The 20,612-nt window shown below is 34.2% G+C and overlaps 4 protein-coding genes across 12 annotated transcripts; 2 read left to right on the forward strand and 2 right to left on the reverse strand.

Annotated features, from left to right (window-relative positions):
• Positions 1-47: 47 nt before the first annotated feature.
• On the forward strand, positions 48-9,410 carry Chp (leucine rich repeat containing G protein-coupled receptor chaoptin). Of its 7 annotated transcripts, none has more exons than XM_083049023.1 (16): positions 48-318; positions 775-1,063; positions 1,479-1,649; positions 2,230-2,705; positions 3,019-3,238; positions 3,312-3,622; positions 3,804-4,028; positions 4,110-4,331; positions 4,547-4,724; positions 4,856-5,388; positions 5,478-5,672; positions 5,723-6,007; positions 6,081-6,206; positions 6,274-6,387; positions 7,938-8,173; positions 8,363-9,410. In XM_083049023.1, exons 1-16 carry the CDS (start codon positions 316-318, stop codon positions 8,649-8,651), a joined length of 3,873 nt encoding a protein of 1,290 aa, XP_082905149.1. In that variant the 5' UTR covers positions 48-315; the 3' UTR covers positions 8,652-9,410. The 7 variants fall into 7 exon arrangements, with proteins under 7 accessions (XP_082905149.1, XP_082905150.1, XP_082905151.1 ...); XM_083049024.1 differs by having other exon boundaries at positions 796-1,063; XM_083049025.1 differs by having other exon boundaries at positions 48-313.
• On the reverse strand, positions 8,836-11,088 carry LOC145942379 (uncharacterized). Its single transcript, XM_083049035.1, has 4 exons — positions 10,444-11,088; positions 10,015-10,273; positions 9,393-9,604; positions 8,836-9,045 (listed from the first exon to the last, which is right to left on the reverse strand). Exons 1-4 carry the CDS (start codon positions 10,570-10,572, stop codon positions 8,836-8,838), a joined length of 810 nt encoding a protein of 269 aa, XP_082905161.1. The 5' UTR covers positions 10,573-11,088.
• Positions 11,089-11,241: 153 nt separating this feature from the next.
• Positions 11,242-14,100, reverse strand: LOC145942378 (very-long-chain 3-oxoacyl-CoA reductase-like). Of its 3 annotated transcripts, none has more exons than XM_083049031.1 (4): positions 14,013-14,100; positions 12,282-12,654; positions 11,713-12,056; positions 11,242-11,628 (listed from the first exon to the last, which is right to left on the reverse strand). In XM_083049031.1, exons 2-4 carry the CDS (start codon positions 12,651-12,653, stop codon positions 11,367-11,369), a joined length of 978 nt encoding a protein of 325 aa, XP_082905157.1. In that variant the 5' UTR covers position 12,654; positions 14,013-14,100; the 3' UTR covers positions 11,242-11,366. The 3 variants fall into 3 exon arrangements, with proteins under 3 accessions (XP_082905157.1, XP_082905159.1, XP_082905160.1); XM_083049033.1 differs by having other exon boundaries at positions 13,909-14,039; XM_083049034.1 differs by lacking the exon at positions 14,013-14,100 and adding an exon at positions 13,543-13,708.
• Positions 14,101-16,891: 2,791 nt separating this feature from the next.
• Positions 16,892-18,605, forward strand: Smb (small ribonucleoprotein particle protein SmB). The gene is made up of 3 exons (XM_083049455.1): positions 16,892-16,996; positions 17,539-18,073; positions 18,350-18,605. The coding sequence occupies exons 1-3, from the start codon at positions 16,994-16,996 to the stop codon at positions 18,463-18,465; spliced, it is 654 nt and encodes a 217-aa protein (XP_082905581.1). The 5' UTR covers positions 16,892-16,993; the 3' UTR covers positions 18,466-18,605.
• The last annotated feature ends 2,007 nt before the right edge of the window (positions 18,606-20,612 follow it).

Here is a 20,612-nt window from a genome sequence, read left to right on the forward strand (position 1 = left end):
TAAAATTGTAGTACTAGTCTTTAGATGATATATTACTGGAACAACCGGTTGTAGTAAATTCATTAAATATAATTACTGACCGCGAGTAGACTTAAATGGTTTATTCGATCGGCATCTAGTGGAATATATCATGCTTGTAATCTGGTAAAGAGAAGCACCGGAACTGTCAGCGAAGCCTTAAAGCGGCGCAAGAAACTGCGAGCAAGCACGACAGATTGTCGCGATCAGTCAGTTTATCGTTTCATTCTTCGATGTCACCTCTGTTAGTGGAAGAGTACGAGAAAAGAGATTTCAGAGAACAATCTATAAAAAGGCATGGTAAAATTAGAATTATTTTATTTATAATTCACACTTGAAATTCTTCATTGTATTAGAAACTTTACTAGTATTTTAAAGTATGTGAAAAGACTGATGATTATTATTAAACCATAGATTGTGCAGACTATCGTGGAAGCTAATATAGGTCATCGTTTCTACATAGAATTGCAAAAAGAACAAAATTCTTGAGATTTTCACATAAGAAAAACATATTAAATTTTTCGTTAAATCAAGAAAGCTAAAGTATAAGTAAAGATAACGGTTGGAGAAAGCTAATGTACATCTTCAGAGGTACATAATCTCCAATCAAGTCGCACGACTTTTAAATTTGATATTGTAGACGCTTATTATGTCTATGAAAATTTTAGCTATGCATTCGTTGAATTTCCTTCCACGATACCTTCGCGTGTACCTTCGAAGCGAGAGTCCGATGTGCGAAATGTCGATGATTTGCAGAAGCTCTTTACTTTGGTGAAGGTCGCCTACGTTATGCTGATAATTGTCTTGCTGCTGATGATGTGGGCGTCCGTGGTGCGGATGCACGAGTTACCAGTTCAATATCCGCCCTGCTTCTTCAATCCGCTCTGCACCTGCTCGAAAGCCATACCGGATCTCGGCATAGTGGCCTGCTACAATGTGCCGATGCCGCGAATACCGCAACCGATTAATTCCTCCAAAATGTTCATGCTGCAGCTGAAGAACAACGGGCTGAGGTTCCTGCAGCCGCAGTACCTCATGAACACCAGTACGCAAACTAGTACTGAATTAAGGAAATGATAAAGTGAAGAGAATTAGGGATAAGTGTTAATTATCTATTAAGTAGCAAGCGTACGTCATTTTGACGTCAAATGACATCATTTTGATGTCTAATGACGTCAGTTTGCTATTTGGTAGTTAGAGATAAGGTGGAAAAGGACTATGCATCTTATATTCAATTTTTTAAATCAGAAAATCAATTTCTAGAATAATAGACTTATAGATCAGTGAGTTAGCCTGGGTACGGATTCTTTATTTTTACATCTTGATGCGCTATATTATTTTATTTAAATAAGAAAAAAATATATTTTTAATTACAAACATCAGAACAGCAAGGAATCCATAATGTGACACGTATACACAATATTGCATAACGTAACGTGTATCATTGAGTCGCATTTTAGGTCTCTACAAACTACAAATCAGGCATAATCCCCTGGCGGACATTCCAAACGAAGCCTTTCTAGGTCTCGAGAGATCATTATGGGAGCTCGATTTATCCTACAATCAGCTCGCGAATGTGCCGAGCAAATCGTTCAGACATTTGCAAAAACTCCGGCTTCTCGAACTCACAGGTATCCGTGTTATTCGCTCTTATAGCCAGTTATAGATATCAAATTGGCAGTCTATGTTAAAAACATTTCATGTTAATAGTAATTTGATATAAATAGTTAATAATAATTTTCTCTCTCTTTTATTTTAATTAAATATTATTAATTTTAAAAATAAAAATACGATAACACAAGAGAGAGCTTCTTGATATATCATCTTCCTCATCTTCATTATAATTATCATCATCTTTTTTTTCCTATTCCTCTTTCTTTTCTTCCTTATCTTCGTTATCATTATTATCATCATCATTATCTTCTTCTTCTTTCTCTTCTTCTCGTTCTCTTCCTCTTCCTTTTCTTCATCTTTTTCTTCTTCTTTCTTTTCTCTTTTTCTTCTTCTTCTTCTTGATAAGTCTAAATAATTTTATTTGTTAAGATTTAAAATATTTTAATAGATGATACGTCACGCGTACACAGAACAGAGATACTATAATCAATATTTATATAAAGATTTTGAGGATGTAATATCACGCAAAGGAATTTGAGACACAATAGGGAAAAATCTTACATCATCAAACGTACGCACGATTCTCTATGTATATAGGTAACAAAATATCCCGCATCACGTCGGAGAACTGGCGCGGTTTGGAAAACTCCCTGCAGATTCTGCGTTTGGGTCGAAACGCGATCGAGGAGCTGCCGGCCGACGCCTTTGCCGGTCTCGCGTACCTGGAGATCCTCGATCTTCGAGAGAACAGCTTGATGGAGATCGATTCGTCGGTATTCAGGGATGGGATGGCCCATCTGACGCATCTCTATCTGAATGACAATCAACTGACGCATGTGCCGTACGCCCAGCTGTCTCAGCTGAAGCACATGAAGGTCCTCGATCTTAGCTACAATAGGATATCGAGAATGTTGCAGACGCAACAAGAACCGGAGATCAAGGGCATACAGATGTCCCTGGATATGTTGCGGCTGGACTACAATCAGATCGAGATTCTCGCGTCCGGTGATTTTCAGCATTTTTACAAGGTCAACCGCACGTATTTCAGCGGCAACCCTCTGACGATGATTGAGGTACAATTAAATTAAAAATTATAATAACCAAAATCAGGTATGAAGAGGGCTGAGAAGACCCAGGCGCAACAAATTTGTTTTTAAATTCTCTGCTAATTATTTTGAACATTTCGGTCCTTTCTTCGGACCATCTTCAGCAGCTTGACCTACATCCTGATCAGTGATACACAAAACATCAGTACTGAATATTATTGAGGTCAGAACCTAAATCGATTTGCTGAAAGTGGTCCAAAGAATGATTTAAAATAATAGTGAAGATATTTAATAATATTATAGATAATGGCAATGATTTTCAAAATAATGCAATTTAAAGGAGGGCACATTCCGAGACTCGCGCATTCGCGAGCTATACTTCAGCGACTGCGATTTACTGGAGATCAACTCGGCCAATCTCGCCGGTTTGGAGTCGATTCTCGAGTTATTGGACGTCTCGGGAAACAACATAACTATTCTTCCCAACCGGCTGTTCCAGGATTTCGACTTCCTGCATACGCTCATCTTCCGCGAGAATCGCATCAACACTTTTTCGCCAAGTAAGTATAATTTTGCGTAAGTAACTCTTCGTTCACTTACTTCATTACCTCACATTATGCCTTAACATTTCAGCCGAGATCTTCAACAGCTTCCAATATTCCTTGTACAACTTGGACCTCAGCGGGAAGCAGAACGGCATCGTCTCCCTTCAAGATCTACGAGAGATGAGAAATCTGCGTTTCCTCTCTATCTCTAGGATGCCGCAGGCGACCTTGTCTGCGGACAATTTTCTAGAGTTCGGTATGGACATCAAGGAATTGTGGATAGTTCATAGCAATCTTAACACCATCAAGAACCACGCTTTTATGCACGTTCGTGGAATCAAGTATCTCGATTTCTCCGAGAACTCGATATCGACGATAGACGACGAGGCTTTTTCAGAGGTAACTCTTTTATTTGCGACCCTCGTTTTTATCTAGAAATTGTATACTTTATACAAGGTAATTCCGAAATACTTGGACAAACTTCTAGGACGTATTTCTCACAGCAATAAAATAAAGAAAAAAATTGTGCACAAAGTATACAAGATCTCGTTTGACAGTTTTTCGAATTCCTCGCACTTAGGTAGGCCATTCTTTATTGACGTTAAGAATATCCCATGGTCTGTCCTCGACAATTTCCGAAATACCTAGTCGACCGTTCAAATCGCTGACGAATCTGCAGCATCTCGACTTTAGCAACAACAAGATTCGTTCCTTATCAGCCACGTCGTTCCATTTCTTGAAGAGGATCAAGCGCATCGAATTGCAGGACAACGAAATCGATAGTATATCGAAGGGTACTTTTCAGGTAAGTCGTTCGATTTTAACGATACAGCTTAGGATTTCTTGAAGGATCGACGATAAAAGGAATCGTTTAATTCACATATAGGGCGATATCCATTCCATGCTGGAAGAGATCAACTTTGCGTTCAATCAAGTAAAGAGTCTGCAAACCCACACGTTCGTCGATCTGTCGGCCCTGATGACAATCAATCTAGAGGATAATTCTATCAGCAGAATCGAGAGGCGAGCCTTCATGAATATGAACCGACTCAAGTATATCAACTTGCGCGGCAACAAGATTAGGGACATCGACGACGAAGCCTTCCAGGTAAGTTAATATACGAATATGTACGCGCAGATATATTTTAAAACCTAAAGTATACTGTAAAATGTTTAAAAATATGCTTCTAGTTATAAATTCTATAATAAACCTAAAAATAAGTCTGATATAATTCTCAATATTAAATGAAAATGATCCTCTAATTATAGATCAGTTAAAGAGATCATGCGAAAATTATATATATATTATTGATATGATTTCAGAATCTACCGGATCTTGAGTTCCTGGATTTCGCATATAACAATCTTCATGAATTCGATTTCGCCTCCTTCGACCAAGTGGGAACATTGTCGTCGTTCAAGGTCAACGTTAGCCACAACGAGATTCCGAGATTATGGATAAACAGCACCACTTTCGCACCTATTTCTCCTATTTTTGTCAGTGAGTTCTTTATCACCGAACTTTCTCTAACTAACAATAAGATTAATTTGTCGTTTTAAATTTGAAAAAGTGATGAGAATAATGAATATAAAATTTAATTTTTAATTATCCCCATTTTTTTATATTTTTAGTTGGCGGTACCGTGCAATCGAACATCAAAGTTCTGGATTTGAGTTACAACAACATCTCTGACATCATGAAGTATTATTTCAAGCCGGTCGAGTATTCGCTCACTCATCTGTATCTGTCGAACAATCAGCTGAGAAACGTCACCCAGAGTGTCTTCGGCAACATGCCGCACTTGCAGTGGCTCGACTTGAGGCACAACGACGTGAGGGAGTTGGACTTCGACTGTTTCAAGAATACGAGAAACCTGCAGGTGCTGTTTCTGTCATGGAACGAGATCATGGATATCCCGGCGGAGGCTCTGAGGCCGCTAGAGAAGTTGCGCATCGTCGACTTGTCCCATAACAAGCTGAGAACGTTACCGGACAACATGTTCATCGATTGTAACATAGAGAGTCTCGATCTTTCGCACAATCAATTCACGAGACTGCCGATCAAGAGTATGTCGTTGATCTCCGCCGCAAGCTTAACAAATCTGGATATGTCCTGGAACGTCTTATCAGGGATCCACAACACAGATACCATATTCCGACTCAAGGTAAATCCGATTCAGTTCCGATTGCAATCCAAATTGTTTTCTTCGACTATCAATTATCTCGTTTAATTGTTTATGTATTTTTTTGATAGAGTCTTGTGTGGATGGACCTATCGTACAATCGACTTGTCAGATTAGATGATGGCGTATTTTCCGAACTACCATATCTGGTCCATCTCGATTTAAGCCACAACAAGCAACTCATCTTGGAAAGCCGCGGTAGAACATTCTACGGTTTGGAAAATACTCTTCTGTACCTCAGTCTAAGCAACATCTCCCTCTTGAGCGTAAGTAATTTTATCAGCACTGTGGAACGGCGTATTAATTAGTAAAGTAGGTTCCAGAATTGCCTCTACGACGGCTGCAAACTTTGTATCTGGCGCATAACGAGTTAGCATCGATCCCGGCGGAAATGTCGTCGAATCTGACGTCTCTACACTATTTAGACTTGAGTTTCAATGATTTGTCAATGGTACCGTTAATCACTCACTCGTTGCCAGAATTAAAAACCTTCAATTTGGCGGATAATCCAATCACCGCTATTACGAATACGAGTTTCCTGGGCGTGGCTGACAGCCTCGAAGAGCTAGATATACAAAGACTCACTCTGTCAGTTTTCGAGGTAAGCGTTCGAATTTCCAGTAACTTTACGAGATTTCATGAACGATCGTATAAAATATAATCCATTCTTGCAGACAGGTGCACTCTGCAAAGCCAGCAAACTCCGCAAGTTGCACATCACTGCATATAACGGTGTGAAAAACTTTAATTTTCCCAATATTCTGCAGCATAATCATGGTCTAAAGCATTTGCTCATTGATGTAAGTCGAATGAATATCACACGTGATGCGAGCTAGATTCGTTGAATTCACAAACGTATTTGTGTAGGTTCAGAATGACACCAATCTAGAAAAGGAAATGGGAGGGAAATTACCCTACAAGTTGTACAATATTACGTTGACTGGTAGAGCTTTGAAGAATATACATCCGCAGATACTACACGTAAGTTTTTTGTTTCTTATTCAACTAGTAAAATATTTTATAAAGTGTTAATAATCTATTGTTTCCATGAACATTGTGTGATTATTGCAATTAAATAAAATTTTAACTGATTTTTTAACCAGAGAATGACGATAGAATCAATTAAATGAATTAAATTGTGCCCAACTTGGAACAAGTTTTATAAAAACTCATTTATAATAAAATTATATATTGTTGCGCTCGCGAATTGATCGATCAATTTCGTATTTTTGAGGGATTTGAGATTTCTAGGATCTCCAACAAGTCTTTTTGTTCTCTGCCTTCAGCACTGTAGCTAGGGCAGGGCAACAGGGTCCCGCGCCAGGGGCGCAGACTCGAGGGGGGCGCAATTATAGCGATTCTAAAGCTGGATTTTTGAACCGCTGAAATCGATCGTTCGAGCAACAAAAAAGATCATATGACCAAAAATGACGAATAAGTAACTTTATTTTTGTTCACATGATCTTTTTGTGGCTAGTGAAAAATCTAGGAAAATAATTTTATAATTTTTAGTCTTTTTTCATGAAATTTTTTATAATAGTGATTGTTATTTTTTATAATAGTGACTGATTTTATTTAAGATAACTGTTCCTAAATAAATGATATAGGTAATTACTGTAATTGTTTTATTTCAATACTATCCCATGAAGAGTTTTTGTGGGCGCAAAATCAGAATCTTGCCCTGGGCGCCAATGACCTCAGCTACGGCACTGTCTACTGTCTACCTTAGTCTTTTGCCAAAGTTATAGAGAGAGAGCCATATTAAACCTAATCGATCATCAATGTACTTTTTGCTACTGCATTCTGGTTCCTCACACCCTCTAATTTCCAGGAATATTTTCTCTCGACGCATCTCGAGAGTTTTTGGACAAGCGAGGAAATAAGTATCTATCATGGATCTATATCCTTATAGGTCCTTAGAGATACATCCTGAAGATTCCTCCAAGTTTCTGCTTCAGCATTCGTCCTTTGTCTCATGGAAAAACCATAAAAAACCGAAGTAATCTACTTTGAAAGAAAACAGTCTATCTTCCCGTTCATTCAAAGACTCCATCTCTCTTTGAAGAAAAACTTTATCTTCTCCCAAAGAGAAGAAAAGAATTTCTTGCGACAGCCATTCCGCAACCTTGAATTCAGCATTATTGCTTCCAAAGAATTGGGAATTTCAGTCAATGAAACAAAATGAAACAAAATATTCATCCTTATATTGATCAACAACGCGTTCAAAGATGATTCCTTGATGAGTACAGCGAATATCAAATATAAAGACAACTTCATCCACTTTCAGGGACGAAATACAAAAAGGAGCGCAACAATATATAATACACATAAATATATACTATGTACTATGCAAAGCTTAGAAAAAAATGTTAAAGATAATGATCTTCTTTTTCTTTTCTTCATGGCTATTTAGATTTCTATGAAGAACAAGAGATTGATGATAATGTCATGAACTTTACATAAAATAAGTGTTGTAAAAAAGTTTTTATGAATTTTGTTAGATGCTTGAGATACATCGAGCGATTTTTTAGGGCATGCAAAATCCTCGTCTCTATTTTGGCTTGTACAACACCAGCGTGGCGACCGTATCGCGGGAAATGTTCAACAACGCCCATCGTGTGCGCAACATAACTGTGGAAATTCGCCAGAGTAACACTAGAACGTTGCACAATCCATCGTCCGGTTATAAGCCAGGAGTGCCTGGGGAGCGATTCATCATGAAGCTTCGATTAGCAGACAGCTATCTCACTTGCGATTGCGATATTGGGTACGATCGATGCAACAGTTGAACGTCATCAATGATAATATAAATTTATTCACTACAAAAATATAAATCAATATAACACTAGAAAGTGCAATATCGAAAGCAGAGCGAAAACTTCATTTGTGCTGAAGCTATATAAACATTTTCTGCTGAAGAAATATGTGAATATCTTCTTTTTTCTTCTTCACACAGGTGGATCGAGATATGGCAGAGGAAGCACAGACAATATCAAGAAGATCGATGTACCTCTTATGACGAATTCAAGAACTTTGAGCACGAAGAGGGCGATGAATTCAATTGTTGGGACAACGGTTGGGACGATGATCTTCGCGAGACATTCTGCTTGAACAAGAAGAATGTCTCGTTGTCGAATGCATTGAAAGTAGACCTAGAATGCGGATGGGGTGCGGCGAGTCATACTATGGTGCTGGACACTCTTGCTCTTCTATTCTTCTCGATCGTCCTGGTTATCGTTTATTAAAACGTTTCAATAATGTTACATCAAAGGAACATCGTGATTTTTATTCTGAAAGAACGACTATAAGTTCTATAAATACGTTCATTTTTACTTGTACGAAGCGAAACCAATCTGAAGAACTTATTCTGTATAAGGACAGCACACCATATGGTTTTATTCACGTTTCATTAAAAAAAAATCACACAATTTAATCATGCATCACGAATTTAGCCACGATACCGACTGCCATTTGTACAACCGGCAAAACGATGAAGCCGAGTATAAATATAAGGCAAACGTACACGCTGAGCAATTGTATAACGAATATCACGAACTTCACCATTACTTGTTTAATGTTCTTAGTTTTGTGAATGTCGATTATCTTGTTGAACACAAATCTTAATATGAAGGAAAACATCTGGAATTTACAGGAATTTCAGGAGTTACAATCTTTATCCTTAATTAAGATAGGATATATGCAGAGTGTCCCATTTTAACTTTCGCATTAAGATTTCTCGATTTCTGGAAGTCAAAAGGGTTCCATCGAAAAATGTTTCATACAAAAATAGTAAGATTTTGAGAGAAAAAAAGGTCTGTGACGTCTTATGAGATGATTTATGTAAAAAAAAGTTATAATGATTCCGTTTAAAAAAGTAACGACCTCGAAATCTGAAAAATATCTTCATCTGGGATAAGGATTTCTCTCTCGAAATCCTGAATAATGTGGGACACCCTGTAAAGATGTTTTGTGTACATTATAGTTACCTGAATAATGCGAGCAATGTTAACAATTACGTATATCAATGCCCACAGAGATCGTGCCGTAGCCTGAGCCATTATTACAATCAAGGCCGCAAAAGAATATTCGGTACGCGATATATCACAAGATTTTTGATAATTAGCTAAATATTCTCGACAATTGTAGAGAATGCTTTGCTTCGTTCTCCCTTCATATTCGTCTTTCTTGAGAATATTCTCTAAAATATTATAAAAATTATTCAACTTAACTTGACTTAGCCCTTTTAGTTTAGTATTTCTTGTAAAAAATCGGATGGTCATCAAATCTTTCTCGTACTATAATAATTATTATTTAATCTAATTCTAATTATTTTTAATTTATATCATTAATATACAATATTTTGATTATATCTGTTCAATGCAGAAGAGTCAATGCAAGATTGATGAATTGTCAATAATGAATATGTTTAAAAAAATTAATTAATCGATTATATTTAACTAATATATAATATATACTGCTAATCATATTAAAATATTGAAATCTTAAAAAATTAATAATTAATAATAATTTTAAAAATAAGTACTATTTTATAATGTGTATAATTATGTGTATTTAATAATTTGTACAATTAAATAGTTGTGCATTTACCGGACTTGTGACTGAATTTTTCATAACGAATAGGATCACTGACAGAAACGCTGAATGGATTTTTATACTTCCATGAGACGTGTTCAAATTTTCGAACCGCATTATTTTCAGACATCGATACATTATATTTTTCAGCACTTTGGGTTTCGCTCGATGTACTCGAAAATTCTTCCATTTTAATTGCATCAATCGACCGAAGAGACAGATTTATTCGATTCGTCACATCTCTATCTGTTTTCTTAGAGAACTCATCTACGACCTAACATTAAAAGCGATTCTGCGATAATTTTTGGAATAAAATATTATTATTATTTTTTTTTTTATTAAATATTATTATTATTTTCAATTATTAATTTTTATATTATTATTAAAAAATTTTATTATTATTATTTTTGGAATAATATATTGTTCTTTCATTCTTTGTTTTACATTTCTATCAAACTTATCCGTTCGTTGAAAATGTTTGTGATGATGTTTATTGACAGTGCTGGGATTAATAATATCGCTCAATTTAGATGGAATAATTTTGTTGATTCGCTTTTCCTCAACATGATGCATACTGACGAAATTTATACTAAAGAAATTATTTACAATATTTAAATTTGCATACAGAGAGATTATATGTCTCGCAACTGCGAGATTCGAGTTTGATTTTTGTATGACTTATCGATGAATATTTCATATATATTTCCGTCAGTTTTGAAGTAGCGCGTTTATATGAAGAAATGTGAAGTTATCTTTTTCAATTTATTAAAAACAGTCGAATTAACAAATTTCGACGGATTTATTTATAGTATTCAAGTTTTTAAATATTGGATAAGGCAAAGATTTAATAATGGTAGTTTTGATTTCTAATAATTAAAACTGTCACTCGTTAAAAAAAGATTAAAGAAAGATCTTATATAATACTATATATAATTACAACAATTATATATTTCGACTGTTAATCACATTTAATCATCCTATTTGTATGTATACGCGCAGGTTTTCAAGCAGTTCAAAATCAAGTTCCAAGTTCAACAGCAATAGCGCAAATTTCACAATAAATATTAAAGGCGCAGCATTATATATATTATTTATAATAAATTCATAATAATTTTAAAAGAAAGAAAGAATCAGCTTGTGTTGACGCCTGCAATATAATTTTTTATCTTACTTATTATTCTTTATTCATTCAATCAGAGTTATGAATTTCTCTTACTACAGCGAGAAATAACAAAACAGGGATGTTTTAAAAAAATAATTTAGATATAAATAAAGATTTCGATATAACTTAATTAACACAAAACAACAAAAGAACAATCGGAAACAACTCGGCAACAATTAACAAAGTAATGCGCTCTATTATCTCATCAACTGCTTTTAGTGAGAATATCTTCTTCCGTATCTTCTTGACTCTTCGTCTTTTTCCGCCGAAGAGATCGTTCCCTTAAATTGAGCATCGTTTTCGACACCAGCCACACTGCGCCAGTTTCGCACATGAAACGTAGCGAGTTAATAACTCCAATAATCAGAGAATGCGGCGGGTATCCGGTCGTATGTGATTCAATACCGACCGTTTTTAATGTCGCCTCTACGAACTTTTCCGGCGTAGGCGCCATCCAAGTCGGTCTCCTTGAAGAAGAAGAAAGGATTAGTTAAAAAAAAATGAGAAAATTTGATTCTCTCTACGTATCGTTACGAGGATGATTCTTTTACTTTATTTTTGACATCTTCGTGGCTACCGGACCCGGAAGAATGCATTGAACAGTGACGCCTCTCGGTGCCGCTTCCGTTGCTAAATCGGCGCTCAATTTATCGATGTACGCTTTGCTGGCGGCGTAGACCGCCAGATAGGGACTCGGTATGGCCGCGGTAGTCGAACTGACATTGATAAGGACACCTTTGCCTCGTTCCATCATACCGGGAAGTATCGCTCGAGCCACTCCGGTGACGCCGGCTACATTCAGTTGCAGTATTTTCATAAGCGTTTCCTCGGACATGTGCGTGAATAGTTCGGGATGATCGTAACTCGCGCCGGCGTTATTCACCAGAACACCCACCTGGTAAAATATTTTCTGTGATTATTCTCCTTCGCGTCGTCTTTTTATAGAAAGAAAAAATTCTTCACTTCTCTTTGCCTCTCAGCTTTCTTTGCCTTTTTACATTTAAAAAGAGTCAATTTCTTTTTTTTTTATATTTCTTTACCTATTATCTACAATTCTCTCTGTTAAACATTCTTCTGAAGATTCGTGCAAGATATTTGTAGCAAAAATGATATTCATTACCTCCAAATCCTGCGTCGCTTTGGCAATATCTGCGTAGACCTGACCCTCTGTCAAATCGGCCTCTATTACGCGGGTCTCCACTCGATATTCCTGCTCGATCTCAGCGGCTACGTCCTTCAACTTCGACATAGATCGCGAGATCAGAACGACATCCAAACCCTTTTTGGCGAACGCCTTGGCGAACGCTTTTCCGAGTCCGTCTGTAGCTCCGGTCACCACAGCCCATCTTCCTTGAGTTCGAATGTCAATTGCAAGACCGAGACTCGGGGCGACAAACTTCTTCCACGTCAAAACTCCGGCCTTTAGAAAGAGTCTCAAACTGAGGAACGCTATTATCACCAAAAATATCTTCTCCCACCAGATTAACGCCATTCTACAATATAAGCAACAATAGAATTGATTTAATCGATTTTATATTTATTCGCTTAATTTAATCAAACGGAATAATTATAGAAAATCCTAATCTAAACCCTAGTCTAATGTTCTCCCGGGGTAAAATGGTACCCTGCACTTATATCACTCCAATTAGGGCCACTTCGACCAACTCTGATTAACTTTAATCGATGATTAAACTATATCTTTGTCTCTTTTCAGATACGTTCTTAAAAAGAGACAAAGATATAGTTTAATCGTCGATTAAAGTTAATCAGAGTTGGTCGAAGTGGCCCTTAGTGTTGTTATTTGCGTGTAGAATTTTGTATTACTTTTGTCTCTGTCCTGTCATCATGTGAACGTTTGCTGAAGCGATTGGATATGTTTAGCAATAAGATAAAAAAAATTCGATTTTTTAGAAATCTGATAAGGTAAACTTTCTGTTTTGTTTCATTGTACGTCCTGTGATTAAGAGAGATTCTATATAAAAAGTTAATATTTATATATACTAGTGTAAGACACAGTTTCATATTTTAATAAGTTTAAAAAGTCCACAAGATCTTTTCGTAGTCTATTTTTTATAAAAAAAGTGGAACGGTCGGAGTAAAACGGTCCTTGTTTCTTTTTAAGAAATCACTCTGTCCCAAAAATTTTTAAATGCATTACTCTGCGTTTTTGTTGCAAATATAGTACAAAAATGCCTAATAGAAATCATTCTCGCATAAAATCACAACCAAGTTGAAGCCCAATTAAAATTTCAGTGCTATATTTTGCAACATCAAGTTATTAATAATGCACTATTTGATAAAAAATGCTTAAAACACATTTTTGTTAATTCGAATTATAAATATATAATTATTCAATCAAAACTATTATATAAATATATTACCTGTATCAAAAATATTTTTGGAGGACTGGAGTAAAATGGTCACTAATAATATATGGAGGCATATAGAAAATTTTTGACTGCAGAAAAATTTGAACTAATAAATAATTTGTAATCATTCCACTAAAGCCAGTAATCAGACTAGAGATTGAGATTAGAGTTTACAAACTTGAGATTTGTTTTCTTTATTTTGATTGGTTATATTTCAATCTAATCTTGATCTCAATCTCTAGTCTGATTACGGCTTAAAAAGAGGAAGAAAATGTCTTTTCAATTTTGCAAAGTTTGAGAGAGAAAGCAAAATTAATATAGAAACTGATGCAGCATTTTTTTTCCTTAAGGTGACCATTTTACTTCAGTCTCCCTTACATTTTTTTAATAATAAAAATATATAATATATATATGATCACTAATAGTTATAATTTCTTTATACGCGACGATGACTCGATAATTGAATTAAAATTTTCACCAACGTTATTGAATTGAAAGATGTTAGATTTGTGATTTAAAATAAAGCTTCTTCAAATGGGCAGTAGTCGTCACGAATGCTATTTATCGACTAACTTGCCAATCATTGTCGGTTCGATTTCTGATGAATGTCGTGACCCGGCATCGCATTATTTATCGGCCGACACAGTTCGTTAAGGCTGGATTATAGAGGCCGTAAATTTTTTCCGTAACCGTTAAAATTTAAGGATTCAATCAATCACGTTGCCGAATCAAGCAACGCGATTGGTGGAATCCTTAAATTTACGGTTACAGAAAAAATGTACGGCCTCTATAATCCAGCCTTTATCCTATTGGAACATTCGAGGCATTACCTTATTAGTCCAGTCATTTTAGGTTTTCTGTGCAAAAAAATTAGAAACTACTTTTTTTTTTTAATCGCTTTATTTCGTTGTTTTAAATAACATATTAAAAATCGAGAACGATATCGGCAGGGCTAAAAAAGTTATTCAAGATGAAAGGTCACGAAAATCAGTTTTTTGCGAAAATCTCGTTTTGTATGGCTCGGAGGTCAATTAAGGTGGTTACAAAAAAGAAAGATCATGAAATTCTCTACAAAAATGGTTCTATTCATTTTTCACGTACGATGAACCGTTTGCGAAATACAAAGTGACGAATGTGTACGTCGAGCGTTGTATCTATTTCCGTACCACCTTTGAGGTAAGATACAAGGTGCGTAAAGCTAACTTTACACTAAAATTCGTCACTTTGTATTTCGCAAACGGTTCATCGTACGTGAAAAATGAATAGAACCATTTTTATAGAGAATTTCATGATCTTTCTTTTTTGTAACCATCTTAATTGACCTTCGAGCCATACAAAACGAGATTTTCGCAAAAAACTGATTTTCGTGACCTTTCATCTTGAATAACTTTTTTAGCCCTGCTGATATCGTTCTCGATTTTTAATGTTATTTAATACAACGAAATAAAGCGATTAAAAAAAAAAAAGTAGTTTCTAATTTTCTTGCACAGAAGCCATATTTTCGTCTAAAATGACTGGACTATATCGTTATTTTCTGCACTTAAACGAATAGTCATGAATTTTGTTGCCTTTATTTTCGTTATATACAGGGTGTTAAAAAAAAGGGTAAAATATTTTAAGGGGATTTAGTATGCCTCAAAATAAGTTAAAAAGTCTTTATATCTATATTTTTTGTCACGAAACTCGAACGAGCCTCTTTTTTGAAGCAAATATAATTATAGTCACCATTTTCAAGATAAAAAATGATAATTGGAATGTATATCAGCTGGTAGATAATGCGATGCCGATGAGTCACGACATTCAGAAACCGAACCAACAATAAAAAATTGGCAAAAGTTAGTCGACAAATCGTTTAAACGATTATATAATTATAATTATATCCATGAAATATTTGATTAAATTGATTACGAGTTATCGTTTTAAACCTGTTTTTATTATTAGGAGATTTCGATACCTTAAATTATACATTTCTGAAATATTTCTGATAAACGCGATTAATATAATATTTTTTAAGAAAAAATATATATGTATATTTATACAGAGAAATATTTCTTATTTTTTTTGTAAGTCTACGTTCATAAAATTAGATTGTCAAACATGCAGCATTCCTTTGATTTATTGCTGGCTGACTTTTTTATTGTCAATTCAAATATATAATATCATGTGGGCACAAAATATATATGTATAATAAATATATATAAATTTTATGAATGTTTTTTATTTTTATATCGCTAGTACATTAATCAACAGGGTAGTTAAATTAATCGACCAAAACTAGCCAATAAATTTGTCTAAGTTACGACTTTTTCTATATAATATATATATATATATATATATATATATATATATATATATATATAGACTAATATACCGGGTGTCCCATTTTAAAGAACCCACTCAAATATCTCAGAAACACTGCGTTAAATCAAAAAATGTTTCCTACAAAAGTTGTAGGGTTTCGAGGGGAACATTACATAACATTACATAACATGATTACATAACATAGTAATATTCATATGACCTTGGGCGGCGTCTCCAAGGTCAAGTGAAGGTGAGAATAAATTTTTTAACTGGAAACCCATATTTTTTATTATAACATCTTTTTCTACTAATTAATTTGAACAACTTTTATCTGAAGCATTTTTTTATTTTCCTAATATTTTTTCTTCTTTTCAAAATTCATTCTCACCTTCATTTGACCTTGGAGACGCCGCCCAAGGTCATATGAATATTACTATGTTATATCCCCCTCGAAACCCTACAACTTTTGTAGGAAACATTTTTCGATTTAACGCAGTGTTTCTGACAATGAGATATTTGAGTGGGTCCTTTAAAATGGGACACCTGGTATATATAGACTATATATATATATATAACTTCAAAAATATTTTTAATATTATTCATCATATTTAATTTTATATAATAAAACTTCAATATTTTCATTAATATATCCAATCTTGAATATTAATTGTTATATGCGATGTTAAATAATTTTTTCTTCTAATTTTTAATAATTCTTTTCTATATAATTCTTTTCTTCAATATACTTGATTAATTTTGAATATTGTTGATGTTAAATATATTGTTTCTGAATTTCTTTAATTGTTAAATATTCTCGAAAATGTCTAAATAACCTTACCCCTCCATCGAAAAAAAACGAGGGATATGACGCCGGTAGATTTGGCGGTTCGATAAGTTTAAGGTTGACGTCTCATTTATCGCGACAAGCTTTGATTGGCTGCTGTTGTAAGAAACTTTCGGGACCCTAGAGATTCCCTAGCCGACAGCCAATCAGCGCGTTCGATAAATGTAAACTCGCTAAATGTAATATCGACAAATGTAATATTACCTTAACGAATTATTTCTTCATGTTTACGTGAGAAGAGAGGTTATACGGTACGAAAAGGAACTCTTCTCAGGAATTTTTTTGTAAAAGAAGTACACTTTGAAAACAGCAATCAAGATGGTAAGTGATGAAAATGATTATTATCGAGATAACTATAGTTCAACAATCTTTTCGATTTAACTTGCTTTCATAATTTTCTGTATTCAAAATAATGGTCTGTGATAAACGTGAATTAAGATGTTTTAGAACTTCAATATTCGATAAAGATAATTATATAAATATATTTTTTTAAAAACATTTATAATAGAGTTTTTCTAATTTTGAAAATAAAAATATCCAGAATTTATTCGTCTAGAGAAGATTATGCACATATTGATGGAATAAGATAATTGGAAACAATTTTTTTTGCTTGGACACAAACATGAAAAAACGTTTTCACTTTGAACAATTATGTTTAATAAAAACTTGTTTAGTTAGAGATTTGAGTAACAGTGTTTTCATAAATCTCAGGTTTTCTAAACCTAAAACAATTTATAAATAAATAATTTATTAATTTAATTATAAATTTAGTTATATTCTTCCTTTTATATATATATTTATAAATTTAAGGATATATAGATATAAGATAAAGAATATTTTTTAATACAATTTCTTATTTTCAGACGATCGGCAAGAACAATAAGATGTTACAGCACATCAACTATAGAGTCAGAATCATCCTGCAAGACTCTAGGACGTTCATCGGTACTTTCAAAGCCTTTGACAAGCATATGAACCTGATACTCGGAGACTGCGAAGAATTCCGCAAGATTAAGCCAAAGAACACCAAGCAGCCTGAAAGGGAGGAGAAGCGTGTCTTGGGATTTGTGCTTCTACGCGGCGAGAACATAGTTTCACTGACCGTGGAGGGTCCGCCGCCTCCCGAGGAAGGCTTACCCAGGGTACCGATTCCAGGAGCAGCTCCTGGGCCAGGTATGGCCCGTGCAGCTGGCAGAGGTATGCCTGCAAATGTGGCAGGAGTGCCAGCTGGACTTCAGGGTCCGGTCAGGGGTGTCGGAGGACCGTCCCAACAGATCATGACGCCTGGCAGCAGAGGCCAGGTCTCGGCGCCGCCTCAAATACATCCTGGTGGTCCACCACGTATGCCAGTCGGTGGACCCCCACCAGGCATGATGGGACCACCAGCTGGAATGATGGGTAAAATTTTTTCCTCTCATCTGGACATACGATTCCTATGAAAGAGGGAGAGAAATCGCTTTTTATTTCTTTTCTTCTTTAAATAAAAATATTGGAAGAATCTTTTACCACAAATATATATATATATATATATATATTTATATATATATATTTTTTTTAATAATCTTGTCTTAATAACACTGTTTTACATGTATTAATTGCAAAAAAATTATAAATTATATTACATATTATATTAAATTGTATATATTATAAAACACACATCTCTCTGTTTGACAGGTATGCCACCTGGAATGCCACCCATAGGACGTGGTGGCCCACCGATGGGACCACCTGGAATGAGAGGCCCACCTCCTGGTTTGATGCGCGGTGGTCCTCCTCCTCGTCCATATTAACAATTATTAAAATACTTAATAATACAATTAGGGACAATAAGAAATTCTTTGATATATGGTACCCTAGTCTTTGGATAATTCTCTTCTCAATGATGTATCGGAGCATGTATCGGTTTTATTAAAACTTGTATCAAACGATAGAGCGCTTATTCGGTGGATTTTCTATGCCCCTGAAAAGCGAAATATATATAAGGTGTAATTGAAAAAACATATGTGATGATGTGATCTATATATGTATATTTTTTCAGTTACATCTCCTGTATATATAGTTTTTTGTAATACTACTAGTAGATACATAAAAAAAGGTACATATTAATATTATTAAACATTTTTAAAAGATGAAGGACCAATTTTAGTCACGTTTGAATATCTTTATTTCTTTTACAATTAGCTATAAATGTCATCGTTTGTATTTATACACAATTTTCATTTTCGACTATAGATTTTATGCCTAAATTTGACTGAGTATCACGCACACGCGTAACTTTTCATAATTTTTTCATATTCAGTATTCAATTTTATTAAATCTCGTTAAGAAAGCCTTAAATAAAAGTTAAAATAAGACTCGCTTTAATTAAAAGTGATTTATTGAAAAAAATTTGTTACAAATAAATATGAAAAATCCAAGACGTTCAATTCCTGCAGAACATGTGATCCATTGAAAAAATTTAATGCATAAAATAGAACTTAAAAAAAAGCGAATAACAAAGTATCACAATATTGTGAATTGAAAGGCAGTGTCTCATTTTGCTTATGAAAAATATAAACCTTCTGCTGTTAAAAATTGCACTTAGTGAAGAATAAACTATTGACTTGCCTTGCATGAGCAAGTTAATATTAATAAAACACATAGCAGAGAACGGTATATCTCTTTCTCTCTAATAAAACTAATAACTAAAACTATCGTCGAATTTTAATTAATATTCACACTTTATTACGGCGAAATGGAAGATTATATTCTTATATATACTCATCTTTAAATAAACATCATCTTTTTCTTCAAATAGTCCGAGTACGTGTCGATGTATATTTACAAAATATTTACAATATACGCCGCTGCAACAGTAGCATGAGCAAATGGCAGATTCAAAGAACTAAATTTCTAGCACTTAACGTTATAATATCACATTTACAGAAACTTTAGTCTTTACATATGTATATATATGTTTATGGACAAAAGTACAAAATTTTCGAATGTGCGCATCAGGGACCCGGACCGAACCGGAACCAAAACCGATACCCGTTCCATAACAGTTTTTTTAGTAGAACCGAAACTGTAAACCGTATTGAAATTCTATTAAATTTATAACACCGGAACAATAACCGGACCGTTAATTATTTTCGGTATTTTTTTCTGTTTTTGCGCAAATGACGGAAATGTCATGATAACTGTCTCCTCGAAGTGCAATAGTTATAATTATTTTTTAAATGTTCTGAAACGTATATGTATTATCGCAATAATGATAGCTGTGAGGATATTATATTTTCCGTTTTATATATATATATAAAAATTATATTACTTTAAAAAATTATTAATTTTTATGACATGAAAATATATTTATACATATATCTATATTATATATACCTATATCTAAATATATTTTCATGTATAATATGAAGTGTTGTTTATTTATATGTCATAAAAATTAATAATAATTTTTTAAAGTAATATAATTTAGAAATTAATTTAATTAGAAAAACGAAAAGTAAAAATTTTAAAAAACCGGAACCGTAACCGAAAAAATCATAATTTAAACGGCTTCGGTTTTTTTATTTATCAAAAAACCGAAACTGGAACCGGAACAGTTATTAAATATTTTATTAAACCGAAACCGAACCCTAATTTTGTTTCGGTCCGGATCCCTGGTGCGCATGCAATTTGACACGTCCGGTTGTTTTATTTATTATGCAAAATTTATATATATGTATATATCGTTGATTCCTATCTCGATAATCTTAAGAACTGAATAGAGTTGTGTTTTTGCTGCGTATGCAGTGGAAAAATAAATCTTTAAATTACATAGCTGCCCTATATATTTACGAACACATTCAAGGTAAAAAAAAGAGCACTAAATGCACCGAGGATTCCAATTTACGATTCTTTTCTAACAGGAAATAGAATCGTAATAATGGAATTAAATAATGTT

This window comes from Prenolepis imparis, unplaced genomic scaffold (genome assembly GCF_030444845.1).
Source record: "Prenolepis imparis isolate NDT839.2.m4 unplaced genomic scaffold, iyPreImpa1.0 SCAF_11, whole genome shotgun sequence".
Taxonomy (NCBI): Eukaryota; Metazoa; Arthropoda; class Insecta; order Hymenoptera; family Formicidae; genus Prenolepis; species Prenolepis imparis.